The sequence below is a fragment of the Cyprinus carpio genome, chromosome B12 (genome assembly GCF_018340385.1).
Source record: "Cyprinus carpio isolate SPL01 chromosome B12, ASM1834038v1, whole genome shotgun sequence".
Classification (NCBI taxonomy): domain Eukaryota; kingdom Metazoa; phylum Chordata; class Actinopteri; order Cypriniformes; family Cyprinidae; genus Cyprinus; species Cyprinus carpio.
This window is the reverse complement of record NC_056608.1, coordinates 6,091,260-6,111,749: the sequence shown is the minus strand read 5'-3', so window position 1 is coordinate 6,111,749 and position 20,490 is coordinate 6,091,260. Positions and strand designations below refer to the sequence as shown.

At 33.3% G+C, this 20,490-nt stretch overlaps 2 protein-coding genes across 2 annotated transcripts; one reads left to right on the top strand and one right to left on the bottom strand.

Moving 5' to 3' along the window:
- Positions 1–1,203: 1,203 nt before the first annotated feature.
- Positions 1,204–15,024, bottom strand: LOC109058211 (ciliary-associated calcium-binding coiled-coil protein 1-like). Its single transcript, XM_042735078.1, is given in 9 exon segments — positions 1,204–2,697; positions 4,893–5,039; positions 7,099–7,212; positions 11,738–11,807; positions 13,073–13,217; positions 13,401–13,525; positions 13,527–13,568; positions 13,755–13,843; positions 14,596–15,024. Coding segments are annotated over 9 exon segments (966 nt in total). The 5' UTR covers positions 14,746–15,024; the 3' UTR covers positions 1,204–2,613.
- A 1,727-nt stretch (positions 15,025–16,751) lies between these two features.
- Positions 16,752–19,673, top strand: LOC109048174 (transmembrane protein 26-like). The gene is made up of 6 exons (XM_042734840.1): positions 16,752–17,271; positions 17,438–17,534; positions 17,712–17,795; positions 18,149–18,357; positions 18,994–19,073; positions 19,194–19,673. The coding sequence occupies exons 1-6, from the start codon at positions 17,084–17,086 to the stop codon at positions 19,445–19,447; spliced, it is 912 nt and encodes a 303-aa protein (XP_042590774.1). The 5' UTR covers positions 16,752–17,083; the 3' UTR covers positions 19,448–19,673.
- Positions 19,674–20,490: the final 817 nt, after the last annotated feature.

The window sequence follows — 20,490 nt, the reverse complement described above, 5'->3', positions numbered from 1 at the left end:
CTGGATTTCGGCAGATGTAGGAAAAGTGTTTTGGTTCTGCCACGGCACGACAAATTCAATAGTGTGCAAAACAAGATGAACAACTGGAAGCCAAGAGCCCATCTGCCCTTGTTATTGTCCTCCATTTATGTTCTGCTTAACTTAATAAAAAGCAAAGCATCATGGGCTGCGTTGTGATGTGTCAACAGGAAAGCTTTCTTATTCTCCAAGTGGGGTTGTTGTGAAATAAGTTTAACTATAGACTGCCAGTACACCAGACTCCTTCCAGCTATTTTGGGGATGATTAAAGCTATAAATCATCATGTCATCAAATATTCAAGTATGTTTTTAATCACTCAGCAAAGATACACAATCGTTTGGCAGCAACTGTATCCTCATTTCCAGTTAGCTTGTTTTTGGACAAAGAAAGGTTTTAATGTATTTAGATTTCACACAGATCGCAAATGAAAACATGATTGTTGCCGACATCTGCTGAAGAAATAATAATAATAATAATAAAAGTGCACTTTAAAGACAAACCCATCTTGTAACACAGACATATGCATTATTTCTTCTTATTTAAAGTGACATCATACCCAAGATTAAGTGAAGCGAAAAGTACAGCCATGCATGTCTCATTAGGAAAGTTCTGAAATGGTTTATTAATGACTATAAAAGTGTCACACTCCCAAAAATATCCAATAATTAACATTGTTTTAGTCATCAGTAAATAATATATAATAAGTATTCCTATTTTTATTATATTAGTGTTTATTACTAATTAAATAATACATTACTTCTAAAATGTAAAAAAAAAAAAGAAAAGAAAAAAGAAAAGAAATAGTAAATCAGTAAATAATCACAAATGAAGTTTCTAAAGCTAATTATTAGTAAAAGACCTGATAAAACTGTGAAAGGATGTTTCCGGAACAAGGATTAAAAAGAAAATAAATACAATAAAAAGTATTTGCAACTTTTATCTCACAATTCTGACCTTTTATTATTTTTATTTTTTAGAGTTCATGAAATTGTGGCTATAAACTTCTGACTTTTTAGTTTACATCATAATATATCATCTCACAAGTTTTTATCTCGCAATTCTTTTTTTTTTTACACCACAGAATAAAAAAATAAAAAAGGTAACTCACAATTCCAACTTAATTAAATACATTTGAAATAAAATAAATATAGTAAATCAGTAAACAGTCACAGTAAATAAAGTTTCTAAAGCAATTTATTAGTTAAAGACCCCATAAAGCAACAGAAGCAAGTTTCTGGCACATGCAGGATGAAAAATAAATAAATAAATATCACAATTCCATTTTTTTTCTCTCAGAATTCTTAGTTTACGTCTCACAAATCTGACTTCCTGTAACTGTGAGAAAAATGTCAAAAAAAAAAAAAAAATAATATATGCCTTTTAATGGTGCATTTTCTCCAGGAAATGAACATTTGTGGAATTTAAATACATATTTTAAATATATCTGCTAAAGGTTTGGAACATTTGTTAACCTTCAAGTGTACACTAGCATCCAGATGACCCCATAAACATGAACTAAAACCACAATGGGCTCTTTAAAACCTATCCACAGTATTCCAGTAAGCGGGAAGTCATTGTTTAATGTACTCCATTGGCCAGCAGAGGGACTGTTGTTGTGCATGAGCTAAAAGGTCATCCAGCTCTTGGCTCAGGAATGACTCTATCAGTTAGTTTGGAAACAAAAAGAACAGCTCCAAAACAACCCTCAAACTGTTTGAACATGTTCCCGTGTAAGCAGCTAACTTCACCATCACATGTCAACACGGGGGTGGAAAGGCTAATGAAGAGCTAAATCAACAGGCCGTAAAACAACACAGAGGCATGGAGGAATATTGCTGTAATTTGATATTGCGCTGATTAAATGGACCTGTTTTACCCATCAATCATAATCTGGTTAAGTATTAAATGTGCAGTGAGAGTTGAATGACACAAGCTAAATTAATAATTCATCTTTATAATAACAATAATAATCTTTGATGGTATTCCGTATGCAGAATGTGCCTTGTGATGTGAAATAATGTGCTCTGTAAATGGAAAATAAGAGCTCAGAGTTAAAAAAAAATAAAAAAGAAGAAGATATTTCATATGTACTGCGGGGGATATTTATAGTTATATGTGGGCTTTCTCAAATGCAGTGGGAAAGTCACTATTCAGCTTTAATAATACATCACTTTATATGGCAACTCAGCTATTTAGGCTGAGTTACACAGCGTTGCCATAGCGCTGGGCTACTTTCAGACAGCTAATGACTTGTGGGAAAGGTGCCACAAAAACCTTATACAAACAACTTAATTAGATATTCTGTTCCCTCCTTGACGTACACGAATATGATCTGGAATTTCATCTGCATCATTTTATCTTACTGAATAAATCAAGAATGTCACCAGAAAGTCATTTATTTCTTTTAACAACACCGTACAAACTGATGAAGTCTTTTTGCTTGACATAAGTGCAACCGAAGTGAATAAAATGTTGTGTAAATTAGGAGGATCTGGGTGTATAAACCACCAGTGCCATATTCTATGTTATTTTCAGACTTGTTCTGATTGAATTAGTAAATACTGGTGGGAAATCCTCTTGGCATCTCATCAGTGCTATATGGAAGAGGCTTTTTGAAGTCGTTCTAACCTCGAGATGTAGGTCTCCTCATGAACTCGCAGCTTCTCTGTGAAGTCGGCCTGTTGAACACACAAGAATTTGTACATCCATAAAAATGCCAAACTGATCCAGGGTGGAAATTGCTGTTGGATGAGTGAATCTCAGGCTGGGGGTCATATTTCAGTCCAAAAGCAAAAGAAAAACACCCGACCCGAAGTGGAGAATACTGTACTTATTGTTTTACAGTAATGAGATTTACCTTTGACAATAATGGGAATTACATAATAATACAATAAATTACACACACACCCGTATATATATATATATATATATATATATATATATAAACAAAATAAACCCTCATGAACCTTCATGAATAAAATGCCCAAATAAACATTACAGAAATAAGAATACATAGTTAAAATAAAAAATAAAATAATATTTAAAAAAAGCATAATTGCCCTAAAAATAAACTATACTGATTTCACACACACACAAAAAAAAAAATCATAATAATATTATAGAAAATGTTATTGTTATATTATTATATAAATATAGATTGTTCTATTACAGTAATGAGATTCACATTTGAGATTAATTGGAATCACAAAATAAACCCTCATGAATAAAATGCCCAGAAAACAATACAATACAGAAATGAGAATATACAATGTCTCAAGGTAAATAATGCTGATAATAATAATAATAATAATAATAATAATAATAATAATAATAATAAAACCCTATAATCAACCTAAAAATAGGCTACCAATTTTGCATAAAATGGCCAGAAAATGTTACAGAATACATAATGTCACAGCACCCCCACCCCCCCCACCCCCACACACACACAAAAAAACAAACAAACAAACATATTTGTCCTAAAAAATAGCCTTGATTGTTTTTGAGCTAAATTCCTTTCCTTGCTGACTTTGTCTTCAATCATTGACTCACTGTACACAATGTTCCAGCTTTAAGTGTGTGCAGAGAAGTCCCCCGAACAACACAAAAGCATACTGACTGCCTCTGGTCCACATCTGGAATGGTAATGTTATTGGTAAGAAAGTCATTCTCAGTAATTCCAGCATTTGTAATTTTCAGTGTTTCTACCATATTAGGTATGATGAGATCCACAGAGTTACGGCATTCCTGGGAAACTAGCATATTATCCAAGGAAAAAAGGAAACAGAGAAGGATAAATATGGATGTAGCAAACACTTCAAAACTGAAAGCAGATGACTGTGATATTAAACATGCTTCACAGTGACTTCACACGCTCCCTGAGCCACAAGGGTTACAATTAGCATAGAAAAAACAACAACAACAACTCGATAGAATCTATTGAGGCGGCAAGATTTTTACCTAACATTTTGCATGAGGTTATATTTAGTAAAGTGATATATGTAATTGACCTTCCTCTGACATTAAAAGAGAGGAAAAGCCCAGGAGAATTGATGGAAATAGCGGCGTATCACTCACATACTGTATAAGATGCACACACAAGCCACTACAAATGGGCTCTCAAATTACAGAGCGTCTGCCATTTGAAATAAAGGCTTGTCACACAGACGACAAAGGTCTTCATGGAACATGGCAGGAGAATTGAATGACCCCCATAATCATTAATCCCATCAAAGTGAAAAACGACTCGTGTATTTCTAGCCCCTTCCATTCAGGTCTTGTCGGCACGGCCTGCGGCAACCTTTGCCGTCTGAAACCTCTGAAACATTCGGCGTGTAAAAACTTGTGATAGAGATGACACAATCTAGCAATCCGCCTGGTTGTTTTGTGCAATCGCGGCAGTCACGGTAATTCAATTCCACCTTAAGTCTAGCGTAAAATTAATCAGGATATCTGCCAGAAGCTGTCTAATGTACTTTACGTTATGCAGAGAATACCAACGATATTAAGCAGGAGAGCGTTATTCAAGTTTTAATATTGGATTCTTTTTTTCTTGGCATAATCACACCGTGGGTGGAGGTTTGTGGGAGAATATGAGCGGAATGCTGATATTTCCAGAAATACGGTTCTGATACATAGTCTGTTATTCATTTTTTTGCCTTATAAGATGTTTTATTAATGCTATCTGCGATATTCCTGCCCTCAAGCCTTGAATGTTATTCTTGTAGAAACTGGCTCGAGTGAATAAAAAAAAAAAAAAAAAAATTCTCTTTCGTTCTCTCTGTTGGTAGTAATCAGCGTGTTGTTTCTTATAAACAGGCCGTCTTTATATAAGGCACCTGGGAAGGCTTGTTATTTGCTCAAGGGTGTATACCTGTAGTTTTGCTAACATCTCCTGGGTCATTTCCTCCAGCGCCTCTCGAACATCTTCTACACTGAAGCCCACGTGATTCCCGGGACTTTCTTCCAGTTCAGCTTTTCCAGGCTCTTCCACATTCTCCTCGAGAGATTCCTGCACGGTCTAGGGCCATTTAAAGGAGAGGTCCAGACAAAGAGAAAAATTCTGTCATTATTTATTCACCTTCATATCATTTCAAACGTTATTTCGTTCACAGAATTCATTATGCTGACACACAATTTTTACATAATGTCATAATTTTATGGAAAAGAGCCATACTGTGTATATATATATATATATATATATATATATATATGTGTGTGTGTGTGTGTGTGTGTGTGTGTGTGTGTGTGTGTGTGTGTGTGTATTGTATGTATATTAAACGATTCATCCCGATCAGTTACATCCAAAATAAAAGTTTTTGTTTACATAATATATGTAGGTCCACAGTGTATATTTATTATGCATATATAAATACACACACATACACTATATATTTTAAAAATACTTGCATATATTTACATGTATACATTTTTATTATATATATAAATATAAATATATTTAATATATAAAAATAACATATTTTTCTTAAATATATACATGCATGAGTGTGTATTTATAAATACATATATTATGTAAACAAAAACTTATTTTGGATGGGATTAATCACTATTAAGTGTTTGTCTATATATATATATATATATATATATATATTTTTTTTAGTCTTTCTACTACAAAAATTCACATTTAATTCAATTTGTTGCTCGCCATTTCTTAGTAATTATTTATTACATTTATTAGGAATTTCTAAGTGAAAAGACAAAATTAATGCGTACAATGAAAACCTCTTTTTGGAGTCTAGGCTTTGGCCTTATTTTAAAATATATGTCATAGCATGATTCATTAAATACAAGCCTATTATTCACATTAAAAGCTAAATCTGCTCTGACGTGATTTATTTTGCTTAGCTTTTAATGTAACATTGTATCAAAGAACTAATGAGGACATTTACTAAGCATTCATGTGGGAAGGCACAACAGAGTATCTTGTGTGAGAGAACTCATTCATAAAAACATAAATAGTGGCACAGCGCCTACATGTGGCCTTTTTCTGAACAGCAAACACCTCCTGGATATGGTACACTGTGCATTCTAATGAGATTCTGCAGCAGACAGGGTTCCCATGCCTTTTGACCAATGCATCTTGATGTATTTCCCAAGGTTATGGATTTAAAAATCTTTTTATAGAGAAGGCAAAATGCAACTTTTAGCTGAAAATATTCTAAAATATGCAATACAGAGTTTGAGACCAATTTGACACAATATGTTCAGTTAAAACAGGATATTTAACAAAATAACATGCTGGATGGAACTTGATTTTAATACCAAGAATTGACTGAATCTTGAAACCTGGGCATTACATATTGGATGGGAGAGGGATTTGTGATATCCCTGGAATAAGAAAGTCTGTTTTTAGAGCTGGAAGTTATTACATTTTTTTTTTCTTTGCAATAATATGCACTGATGAACTGTGCAAAACAGGGTCAGTTTTGATGATCTGTTGACTTTAATGCTGGGAACTAGAGAAATGTATATTGACATAGGAACTTTTAAGGATCTTATTCTTTTTTAATGAGTTTTTTCCAGTCCTGAAAATGCAATATTTCAAGATTTTCCACTGGAAAAATTGTGGGAAAGTTGAACCGATACATCTCTTTAAATGTGAAATGTGTAGACATTTTTATATACAGTATTTAGATGAATTTTTTCTTTTGCTGTGCTCAACAAATAAATCATTAAAAATACATGAATGCAGAAATAGTTGCAAAAGAAAATTCTCTGAGGGACTGAAAAAAAAATGTAAACATAGAAAGTGCGCTGTGATGTAATCCTTCTGCTATAATATACAATTCCCTCTGCTCAGTACAGTCTATGTTCTCCAGCTGTACAGCGCAGTGTCTGTTAAGGAAAAGTGTTAGTCATACTTGGAAGCAGATTTGTGTTTCCTCTGAAAATGAGACACATGTGAAACGCATCTTCTCTGAAAGGGTAATTCCAAGCACAGTCTGAACCACAAAAAGAATACAACAGTTTACTGTGAGCCAAACACGTTAGAACGGTTATGGATAGATCAGCCATTATTACAGCAAGGACTGGGCTGGAAGAGAAAGGAAACATTTTACCTGCTCAGGCGTTTGAACATGTGGGGGAGCCATGTAATGGAAGTACAGATCAGCAGACATGCCTTCTTCCAGCGGGGCGGCAGACTCAGCGGGGTCGATCACCTCGATGCATTTCTATAACAAAAGACCCATCTCACTGAAGATTATTTCCTGCAACATTAAGTAGGATGTTAACAATCATTTTAAAATAAAACCAACAGGGTCCTGACAGAGAAGATCTGCAGCAGCTTATTGATCAAATCTATAATGAAAATAATCATGATTAATCATGATATCAAAAACATTCCTCAGTTATAGTGAGTGGTTATAGTAGTTATAGTGTATAATGCATTTCTATGGACCAAATGCATCTGCAAAACAGTGGAGGATACAGAGTTGAGCTACTGCAGGAAAAGTTCATCACCAAAGTTGTCCTGAGCAAGATTTTTTCAGTTAAACTTCACAGACTTCAGTGGACGAGCACCACCATGTGCATTTGTATCAAACAGACGAAGCACAAGAGCAAGAACAAGAGCATTTTTCTTAGAACAAGATTAAAATTCTCCATGTTACACAAATTATTGTATTTTTTATGAGAGAAGTAACAGTAAAGGGACTAATGTAATGAAATATAACTATAATATGTTCAGATGGTCCGTGCTTTTTTTATTAATATTTTTTATAATTTTTAGTGCTGTCAAACAATTAATCGTGTGGAATCGAATCCAAAATAAAAGTTTTTGTTTACATAATATATGTGTGTGTACTGTGCATATTTATTATGTATATATAAATACACACATATGCATGTATATATTTAAGGAAAATATGTTATATTTGTATATTCCATATATTTTTATATAATATAAATTATATAAATATATACATGTAAATATTTTCAAAATATATACTGTATGAGTGTGTATTTACATATACTGTATGTAATAAATATACACAGTACACACATATATATTATGTAAACAAAAACTTTTATTTTGGATGCGATTAATCGAGATTAATAGTTTGACAGCACTATTCATTTTCAATTTAGTGAGTTTAACTTTCTAATGATAAGCAATCAGTTTAAATTTTTACCCCTTTTTGAACATAATGTTTATTTGCAGATACATTCACTATGTAATATTGCTATTAACTGATTAATAGAAAAACATTTTTTCATCAAATAACTGATTACTTGAATAATTAATCGAGTTATTGAGTTAAAGTTAATAATTAATTACTACCCATTAATAACTGTACATCTTCATCAAAAAATATTACTTTTTAAATCCCATATCAACCTTGACCGGTGTTGGGGGTAATGCATTTCAAGTAGCGCAAGTTATGTTACTAGATTACTTTTTCAAGTAACTGGTAAAGTAGGGCATTATTTTTACATTTAAAATGAAAAATCTGAATTACTTTTTCAAATAAGTAAAGCACATAATTTGTTTTCCTATTCATTCACTGACATCCCTCTTGTCCCCCATGTTGAGAAAAATTGAGAATGAAGTGCAGAGGCAGAGACACTTCCTTCAGCCCTATTTATTTCACTTTTGGTGTGAAAGGGCTCTTACAGCTGGCCAGAATATAACTTTTGGGTTTTTTGTTAAAAAAAAAAAAAAAAAAAAAAAAAAAGCAAAATAAGCAAGCCCAGCCCAGTGGGACAAAAGTAATACAAAAGTAATGTAATGCATTACGTTACATAAAAAGTAACACAATTAGTTATTTTTTTATGGAGTAACACACTGATCTTGACCAGTGTCAAAGATAGACATGAAATTGCTCTTTTAATACTTTCAAATAAATGTTATAAAAATTGCATCAAATATTCTTGACCAAAGTGTTTAAAGAGAGAAGGTTACTTTAAAAACATGCATTTTTACATTGGATGTTAAGTTATGATATTAAATCCACAATTGTTTTATATTGAACTGTTCTAAAGACTATGCAGTATTTAATGTAATTAAATTAGAAGTAAGTGTAATCAAATTAGAGAAAAAGTAAGAATAGTTCCTTACTTCTAAGGAAAAATATTTAAAGCACAGTAATTAATAACTTAGTAATGCATTACACCCAACATTATTCGTAGCCCTAAAGCAGGGTGTTCTTGTTGAATTATCTTTAGATGAGTGGTCAACTATACCACATAAATATTAAAACTATTTCAGGGCCTATGACATATACAGATATCAGTGTCATCAATATTTTACTTATTCATTTATTTGGTGAGTAGTCTTTATAATTGTGGTTTGGTGTCATTATGTGTCATTGGGAGTCATTATGTAAAAATAAAACAAGTATTTCAGAGAGCACTGCATCTTAATTTTGTGTGTGGTGAATTTTCTCTTCCTTTGGCTGGAACATTTTACTGTTCATTTGGCAGGAGGCCCTTAACCCAGAATCCAAATCTAGTACACTAACAAAAACAAAGAGTCTTGCGGTTTGTATACCGAACATAATTACAATGCCAAATTGAAGCAGGGGAGTAGAACAATGCTCTTTCATTACTGCATTGTTTCCCATTATTCCCAATGACATGATTCATGCATGTTCCATTTCAAGCAATAAACAAATTAACGTCAACAGTATCATTTTAATAGGAGTAAAAATAGAACGCCTGCTGCAATTCATTGTCCTGTTTTGCTTTTGTGTAATTCGTAAAACATCTTGATTCAATAAACTGGTTCAAATTCAAGGGGAAAAAAACAAGTACGTTAATATTCAAAATGCGCTTTGAAGTCCCTTTCAAAACAAATAAAATATTGTTCTGTTACATGGTGTTCGGTGCCAGTGTATCAGTGACCTAGATTTTGTTTTTGATCCCTGTTCCCTGTAAGATGCTCAGCTGCAGCTCTCATTATCTGTATGCTACAGCATAAAGCACCATTCAGACGCTAAACAAATCTGTGCCTTGATGTTCTAATTTTACAGATCTCAGATACACAGATGTACCCTGCATGCAGAAATGTGGAATCAAATGATTGGTTATATTTCTCTGCCTTGACATTTTGAAAGTGTACTCAGAGCATGCACGATCATTACGTGTTAATTATGGATGAGCAAATCAGATGGGAGGCAGATTTTCCGCTCAAGTTGAAATTCAGAGAGAAAAACGACAACCCGCATAAGTGTTTCCCTCAATGGAGCATAACAGAGGAGACACGAATGGACATGAACAGTGCTGTGTGAAAATCATAAGGAAATTGATTTGAAGTTTCATAGAATTCGTAAAAAGCACAAGGAGTAAAACATAAAGCTTTAATAAAATTGGGATTACACCACTGGAGTCACATGATTTAATTTTACATTGCCTTCATGACCCTATTGGATGAATGGACTTTCAGTCAAAGAATAGAAATCAGAGTACCTCTTTTATGTATTTTTTATATATGAATTCTGCAAACAATGCTTCACTGTCATAAAAATGAAAGCCATTCAACAATTCAGTATCAGATTTGATCATAATCATATATACATTAAAGCAGTGATTTGATCACCTGGTTTGATTTTTATAGTAGATGTTCTGAATTAGCTAATAACTTGGTAGCCAAACTGTTTTGTGAGTGAAAATGTTAATTTCAAATTGTGAAACCGTGGTGATATATACCTTTAAGCAGTGCCTATTTGAATAAAAACTAACGGTATTAATCCAAATAATTTGCATATGCTTGTTGGAGTATATCATAATAGATGGTGTTCTGAATGTTGCAAATTATTTAATAGTAAGTGAGCAAAACAAATTATTTATTTAAGTATTTTGGTAACACTTTATTATAGGAACCAATTCACATTAACTAGTTGCTTATTAGCATGCATGCTAGCATGCTAACATATTGGCTGTTTATAAGTACATAAAGCACATATTCTACATGACAATATTCTACAACCCTAATCCTACACAATACCTAAACTTATTAATTAATAAGCCAAAAAATTAGGAGTTTATTGAGGCAAAAGTCGTAGTAAATGGTTTGTTAATAGCGAGAACTGGACCTTAAAATAAAGTGTGACTAGTAATTTTCCCCCTTTTTTATCTCATCTTAGAATCATATTTTACATTGTACAGCCATATTACAGGTACTGTTTTGGAGTTGATGAAAAGATCAGTGAACACTGCACTGATTATGAATGCAACATTTATACTGTGGAATGTAAAACAATTCACCAAGCTCTGAATAACATGACTGAACTGGTGATTTAGACTAAACAATGCACTTAAATATGTTGATTTAACATCACCATTGTCTCGATGCAACTGTTAGGCAAGGAGCGATGACATAACATTTCACCAAAAAACATTATGTATTGTTATATCATTATTTATTTACACTCACATTGTTTCAAACCTGTTCAATTTTCTTTCTTCTTGAAATAAGAGAAAGTAGCAAAATGTTCATGTTTTCCATATAATGAAGGTAAACAGCCTGTCCAGCTCCAAAAATGATAATAAAATCATAGTAGTCCATAAAACATGTGATATATTTCAAGCTTGTCAGATTAAATTTAAGTTAAGATTTCCACATTTAACAGAGACTTCTATCCAAAGCGACTTACAGCGGATCAATATTTGTTATTTACTAATTATTGAAAATTTAACAACATTAAAATGAGTAAATGACAAAACATTTTGAATTTAAATGTTAAATCTGAATCTTACCTCTGTTTTCAGGAGTTGCTTCTCTCTATGAGTGAACAGATATTCATATAGTCTGTAGTGCTGAAAAAGACTGTTTATATGGTATAAAGAATACATTAGAACCTGTAATAATGTCACAGTTGTTGACAATATTGAACGGTGCAGTGATAACGTGTTTTTGTAGGCCAACCCAGAAGTTAGCATCAACTTGGTTCCCTCAACAAAACCCCAATAGATCTCTCGACTAGATTCTGGATTATTTTAGAAAATAAGGTCTGTGGCCAACAAAAGTGTATTGATTCTTACACATTTTGTTCATCTTGATGATCTTCACAACATTTATACATTTAGCCTAAATACAAAAATCGAAATGTAGGCTATAAACAAACTACACACGATTTTACGTCAACACCATTAAGCTTCCAACAACTCTTTCAGTTAAAAAAAAGAGAGAAAGAAAGTTTGAGTTAGAATAGTTTGCAAGAGATTATGATCAATGAGGATGCAAAAGTGGACTAGTGAGTAGATGACGTCACCTGTTCGCATGATGATGTTTAATGTCCCAAACAACCTCTGCAGTCCCAATTAATGAGCAACTGCCTTTTTACATACCTTACTACATACCTTATTTCAAGAGACAATCAGGATGATGGAACCAGAAATGCTAAAATTCTAATTTCTGGGTTTTGGCCTACAAAAATATATAATTCAAACCCTTGATGTGCCAGCAATTTGCAAAGGTGTAATTATGGTCACTGCTGAAGATGTCTGGCTATAATCCCTATTTATGATACTATGATTTGTGCCTCAAATGGTAATACCGCATTAAAATTCAACGTTACATGCTGTTCCATGAATAATAACTCTTTTAAAAAGGCAAATAAATTATATTAATATTTTAAATGGACATGCTAAGTAAAGGAGACTGAAGATGAATTAAACTAAAGCACTAACAAGCAGTCTATGCTACTGAGGCTAAGCAGAGAAATCAATCGTGTTCAACTATACTGTGTGTCATTTTTCAGCACTGTGCATCAGTGGGTTTTTTTTTTTTTTTCTTTTGCTTTCTAAAAGAAGGATGATTTCCATGCTTGTTATGCACCACAGTAGTCTCCATGCTTCACAATCCGTTGCTGTATGAATTATGCATAACATTAATTATGAAGGGCATAAAAGGATTGAAGTTTGCTTGCTGCTGGCTGTCTAATAGCAAAGCAGCATCTTGCATCAATTAATAACGTGCGATGGGTTGAAAATGACCTTATCCATATTCAACAATTAAATGTGTGCTTGAGCATAATCATATGTATTAGGAGGAATGTAATTAAAGGACGGATGTGACATTGAGAGACATACCTGGTCTTGAAGTAATCTGTGATGGCTTTGATTTGATCGGTGGTGAATAAAAAGCTGGCTTTGGTTTCCGATGATGGAGATTGTCTGGTCGCAAGTACTGTCTGGGTAAATGCCTTGAAATTATCAGCAAATGATGACTGTTTATCTGAAATAAAATGCAACAGGCATTGTACTGTATGTGTGTGTGTGTTTATTATTATTTATTTTAAAAAGTATTATGTTTGGTGAATTCACAGCAGATTCTTAATCAAATGGATTTTTAAAACATAGTAGACTTAAAGCAACAACCATGTTTCAACAAATCTTGATTTCAGAGAACTCTACTTACTTTTTATGTTGTCAAGTAGTTGCTGTAAAAGTGGCATGATAAATGAGATCTGCTGAGAGTTGAAGTTCATCTCTTTGCCCCACCAAAATCCACTGACAAAATACTCCAACAGCGCAGCTTCTTTCACACGTTTGGAGGTTTTCGAAATTCAGTATATCCTCAAACTGTCTTAAAATGCAAGACATTCAATATATTATAAAAGTCATTATATATGTAAATTAGATTAAAAAAAGTGTATTATTTTATAATGACAGCTGACAAAAAAAAAAGATAGCTACTGTTGTTGCTCAAAAGAGCTGCGACACATGTGCATATGATTAATGATTTCAAAGAACCAATTCTTAATAAACTTACAACTGCACTTGGTCCATAGACAGATTGAGAAGAATATTTAATTGGTCTTGCTTTAGAAGTTCCCACTGAGGAAAAGATATCTTCACTTCCTAGAATATGAGATAACATTATTACTAGAAAATACAACGTGCATTACGTTAATGAAAATTAAAAAGAAATCTATCTTAGCCTTAATTAATTTGAAGGATATTTTATAATATTTAATTTTAACAATATTTTACAGTATATCATCAGCTATGTGTTTAGTAGCTTTGCAGACACTGTGTGTTGTTGAAAATCAGATGTAAAAACATAAACATTAACACATAAACCATATGATTATAGATATCCTACATATAAATATATTGTGACCATTTATAGCTGTATAATTGCACATCAGGACTGGTAAGTGATATAAAATAGGTTTCATAATATCTTTTGCATTAGGCTATTTATGGGTACTTCTATAAATACTTGGGTATTTGATTTGATGTCAATAATAACATTTGAGATTTAAATACATACCATCATACCAACACGTAGTAGTCAATTGTGACCGTGTAAATTAAAAATATTTCACTTCTGACACTGAATTTCTTTACAGATTATATAACATCAGCCTATAAAACAACAGTTGAATTGATGTTTAATTACATTTTTAGTCATTGGTATACAACTTAAAATGTTTGTACATGTTATCAATACAAGTTTAAAAGTATTTGTCTTGTTTTCCCCCTTCTGTATATTAGCAGGGAGCTTCTTCAGAGGTGCAGGCGACGCTAGATACTTCACTTTATCATAGATCTGTAGCAGTACGTTAGTGAATGACTGAATTCATCAGCATGTACTGTAGTTTACATACACTGAGTCTACTATCACATTTATCTGCTTCTTCTCCTCTCTTGATCCTCTCTGAGTTTTCAGCGGATCGGACTCCCTCTCGTGATCTCTCTCTTCCAGTCATGTTGTTTTCTGTATACTGTTGCCCAGGAAACCGCAGTGGGTGGAGCATGTGTTCACGTGCGCCTTGAAGTGAAACTCGAATCGCAACCAGTTTGGAAGTTTCATTCGGTTCATTTAAATAAATAGATTTATTTATTTATTTATTTATTTATTTATTTTTGTGCACGGTCAGTTAATGGCACAGAAGTCCCTGTCATTAGCTACTGTGTGGTGAAATAAATTTGTCTATGTTTATATTCGTGATCATTCCTTTAAAGAGGAGTGATTTCACTGTTTTAATCAAATACATTTGGAAGAACCGATTCACTAAGTCATTGCGAGTTGTGTCAGTGTTTTGTTTTGAGTGGGGGAAACGCCGCCCTTAAGGACTGTGTAATTTTTATTCTGTGAAGCCAGTTAAATGTGTCCAGAATAGATATTTTAAGTGACAGTGACATAACTTATAAGCAAGTATGAAAGATGTCCAGAGTTTTCATGTTATTACATATTTAACAAAACTTAAATTACCAAGAGGGCGTTTTGCCCCGCAGGTGGGGTAAGATACCCCCAGTCTTACACAGCATTTTGCCTTCTAAGTTTACAGCCAGATCAGAGTACAGGCAGTTTTAGTTTAAAATTTTAAACAATATAATCAATAATTATGAATAACAAAATAATAATAGCCTATTTGTTAGCCGATGCTAACTGGCTAGCTAACTAGCTACCTGATGCTAACTTGAGGTAATTTTTAAGTTCAAATATTTTTATTTAACCAACTAGTTACAGTAGAATAGGAAAAACTAAGGATTCGAATGTTCAGAACAGAGTTGGCTAACTACAGTAATTGACATTTAGTCATTTAGCAGACGCTTTTATCCAAAGTGACTTACAAACGAGGACAATAAAGCAATCAAATCTAACAGAAGAGCAGTACACATAGGTATTTATACACACGTGCACACACACACGCACACTATTTATTTATTTATTTAATAAGCCATGTCCCCTGGGGGCGTTTAACCCCACAGGCCTAGGTTTGACAAAAACAAAATAATAATAACATAATTATATTTTTCTTAAATAACATGTAAGCTACTCACTATCTACAGGTCTTACTATTCTCATATCATTATCACTGTGATGTTCTACAAAACAACAAGCTTTAAAACACTTTTTTTCTTACTGCTGAACATTAGATCACTGTGAAATCCGTTTTACCCCAAGAGGGCGTTTTCCCTACTCTACCCTATAAATTCGCAACAGCCTACTGAGAAAATAGACGTAATTGTGAGCTAAAAAGTTCGAGCTGAATTTTGATTAGAACCTTTTTTATTAAAACTCACATAGGGTATCCAGATTTTTTTATTTGTACTTTACAAATCTATATATATATATATATATATATATATATATATATATATATATATATATATATATATATATATATATATATATTTTTTCACAATTCTGAATAACTCTAACTAGATAAAGCACGTCTGTTAGGTTATGATGTTTTCAAATGTTAGGGACAGGGGGAAAATTACTCAAAATTTTCCATCTTGACAGTAAACCTAATAAAAGTTATGTTCAGTTAAGCTACAAATTGTTTTGATAGTCACTTCTTGTGATGCAAGGTTTGTGTTTTTCTCTAAGTGTGTGCATTTGTTTACATTTCACATATTCATTTCATTATAAAAGCCCGTTCCGAGTTGTGTGGAAAACAACGTTTCAACATGTTTTCAGCAACTCACAGATTCACTTAAGCTTGCAACTCCATAACAAAGGCATCGCTGATAGTTAAATGGTTTACGATTCGGTTCGATAAAATTACTTAAATCAATCTGATTAACCATTTGGACCTCAATGCACCCCACTTACAGTTTATTCTCAAAAATAAAATACTGCTAAAAGTTTCAGTCGAATTGTAGCCTACACCAGGGGTGCCCAACCCTGCTCTTGGCGATCGACTGTCCTGCAAAGTTCAGCTCCAACCCTAATCAAACACACCTGAAGCAACTAATTAAGGTCTTCAGGCTCACTTAAAAATTAAAGGCAGGTGTGTTTGATTAGGGTTGATGCTAAACAACGCAGGACAGTCGATCGCCAGGAGCAGGGTTGGGCACCCCTGGCCTACACTATAACAAAATCACTGAAACGTATAGGATACCAAAATATAATTTAAACAATTCTTGTGGATAGATTGAAATACTTTGTATTTCTCTTTCTCAGGGGGGAAAAGAATAAATAATAACATGGTTAGGTATTCATAACAGCAGTCCCGCCCAAATGATGTGAAAGGTGGGAATAAAAAAAACGTAAAATGAGCTTTCGTTTATTCAGACTGGAGAGGAGCACGTGAAAACCTCAACTTTCCTTTCTTCATTAATCAGCCTAAAACTCTGAAAGACATGCTTGTCAAATTTATCTGCGCTGTTGTCACCAGAGCTTTGTTTATTTTAGTGTCTCTCATTGGTGTATGGAGGGTGACATGGGTTAAAAATAATAATTTATACTGGTTTCTGACTATCCTCTATCTACCTCTCGTGGCTGAAATGATTTTAACTCTGAGAAGAAGAAAAGGGAAGGATTACAAATGGTAAGTCATCAACATTTATTTTTGCAAACATAAGAATTTCGAGACCCAAGCTGAACCTTCTCTGAGGTCAGCATCCTAAAATATCATCTAGTGTATCTTAAATAGGCTACTTGTGTGAAATTTGACAGTGCAAGATATGCTGAGTGACTCAAACTCTGATCTTTAGGTTTTCTCCAGCAATATTGTTTTTCCTCATCAGCATTATACCAACCATATGGATCCTTGAGTTGCACCATCAGAAAAACAAATCAAGTGATACTAAGGTATTAGTAAAGGAATGTAATGATGAATTAGCTAAACACCTTTCATAAATACATTTTAGATTCTCTCTTCTGTGCAAACACATTTCGTGCTGTCCTGAAAACATAAGACAAATAAAAACCTGTGAATCCCAAAGCCAATGCCTAATGCATGTATAACAAAAATGCTGATTATTGCAGTGTACCAATCTGGATTCATCTGAGAGCATTCAAGCATTTCTTGATGAATGGAGAAATCTGACCAATGGAAGCGTGAGTGAACAGGTACTGCCTCTTTGCCATTCATACTAGTTACAGACATTTTCCATGAAAGTAGACTACAGTAATCTCTGAAAGAAGACCCGAGCCTTTCAGACATTTATTCACTCTGTCTTGCCTCTAAAAACAACGTCTAGCTAGGGCTATTTGTAAATACAAATGTTGGTTCAGCCCTCAGTACAAACAAGACCTGTGTTCATGGTCATGCATGGTTCAAAACTACTGTTATTTTTTCAGAAGTTACCACACCTTCACATACTGTATGAGATTTACAGGACACGCTTTATGTAAGTGTGACCTCAGCTCTTCCAGAGAGCAACACTTCATAGCTGAATACTCACTTTGTGGTGGTATTTTAGGACCCTCTGAAGTTTTTGTCATCGGTGTGTGCCAATGACTGGATCCTGGCCCTTCAGCAAATCGTCCTGATCCTGCTGATAGTGGGGAAGTGGCTTCTACCGATCGCTGGAGGGGTCACCAGAGATGAAATATCCCAGTTGTTACTCATCTTTGTGGGCACAGCTGCTGATATCCTCGAGTTCATCAGTGAGACGCTCGCTGATGTGGAGTAAGTGTCATTTGAGACTAAAATAAAAAGCACTGCATAGTCTACATTTTCACATTTATTCCAATTCTCAGCAGTGTTTCAGTTAGGTAAGTGTTATTAACCCTACAAATCCTACTATCTATATGATACATCAGGCTTTTGAAGAATGCTTATCTTCATCTCTCAGTTATCATTGTATTGCATCTCAAGCTTTGATCACAAACTAAGCATTTAAAAGCCATCTTATTAAGACAAATTATTGGGAGATATAGTATTATGTAAGTATTCTGCTTTACTCTCATTAGGATCTCTCTGATTTACAGCTATCAGAAGTTCATCTTTCCTTTTGGCCATATTAATATCAGCAACGGCACCAAATTGCATATTTTTGCTCAGCTTGGGTTTCTGAATAAAAGTGAGGTGTTTTTTCTCCTCAAGTATGAGCTCCATATGGTTGTCAAACAAAAAAAAAAGTTTTTGTCTAAACAGTTTCATTAAATAAATAATAAAATAGATTTTTCTGACTACTACTTCATATGTCAGGCTTTATAGTTGTAATGATAAACCTTTCTGTTTACTTCCAGATTTAGATGAAATAAAGATTCTGTGTGGTATTACAATATATCATATTTCATTATATTCTTCTCCTTGTTCTAGGGAGGACAGTATACAGTTTGTGTGCATTATTCTTGCGGTCTGGACATTGAGCATGTTCCAGTTTCCTTTGCATTTCTCAGGTCTGTACTCTTACGTAATTGTTACATTGAGCATGTTCCAGTTTACTTTGAATTTGTAAGGTATTATAATTGTAGTCATTGTTGTAAAGTTCTGTCTTGTTTTTCATTGGCATCTCTCAGTAGTGAACACCAAACCTGAGGATTTCTGTGAAAGCCAGGATGACTCTCTCATTGCCAAGTTCAGGACAGATATGTGGAACATTGCGGGAACCATTTTTCTTCAAGATGGCCCCTTCTTTGTTGTCCGACTTGCAGTTATAATTTCTTTCTCTGACTTTCATCAAATGCTGGTCTTCTTTACCATTAAGAACTTCCTAGTAGTGTTGATTAACATCTACAGGCTATGGGTCATTTGGATAGATAACAAACCTTGACATGTACAAACAGGAGCTTGTTCAGTCAGTCAACTGCAGTGATGATTCACTGACATGAACATTATTTTGAGAACTGGCACTGTGCCAGTCACAGTGAAAAGTCTGATTGTGTTAATCATTTTGATTCATTGTAACAGGACAACTTAGTAATAATGTATGCATGTACAATATGTTATATTATTAATAGTGCTGGAGAGCGATTAATCGCATCCAAAATAAAGGTTTTTGTGTATATAATATGTGTGTGTGTGTGTGTACTGTGCATATTTATTATGTACATAAAGACACACACACACAGTATACTGTATATTTTAAAAATATTTACATGTATATATTTTTATTAATAAAATTTATATTATATAAATATATTTAGTGTATAAACGTAAAATTTTTCTTAAATATATACATGCATGTGTGTGTATTTATACATACATAATAAATATACACAGTACACACACACATATATTATGTACACAAAATGTTTATTTTGGATGTGATTAATCGCGATTAATTGTTGCCCAGCACTTATTATTAATAAGGGCTGTCAAAGTTAGCATGAGAATAATGAAATGTGGTGCTATTTGTGCTGCTGTGTTATTTTTAAGGAAGTTAATGCATGAATTAAATTTGACATCATAAATTTTTCATTCTGCTATTCTGATTTCTTAAAACTAAACCTTGCCACAGTACCACAGCAGAGAACACATTTAGTAAATGATGCACAACTGATGCATGAAAATTTTTAATTGTGATTTATTTGAAAACAAAAACATAAATGATAACAATTACAGATGATAATAATAATGAAAAATTAAAGAAAAAGATAAAAATGAGTACAAAATCCTAACTGAGTATATTCTGCTAAAATTTTGAAGAGAGTGATCTAATCTAAGTATAATAATCTAAGTATAAAAAAGAAGACAAATGTAGTTGTCAGACTCTGTCCCGTGTTTTGTGTGTGTTCCTGCTCCCTGATTGTTTGAGTTATTAGTTAATTTGATCCCATGTGTTTCCATTGATCCCAGGTGTTCCTCGTCTTCCCC

Excerpts from the sequence above, each read along its gene's own strand:
- LOC109048174 (XM_042734840.1), top strand. The coding sequence starts at position 17,084 with ATGCTTGTCAAATTTATCTGCGCTGTTGTCACCAGAGCTTTGTTTATT. Across the intron at positions 17,272-17,437 it reads AAAGGGAAGGATTACAAATG|GTTTTCTCCAGCAATATTGT; the intron begins GTAAGTCATCAA and ends TCTGATCTTTAG. Across the intron at positions 19,074-19,193 it reads GTTTCCTTTGCATTTCTCAG|TAGTGAACACCAAACCTGAG; the intron begins GTCTGTACTCTT and ends GGCATCTCTCAG.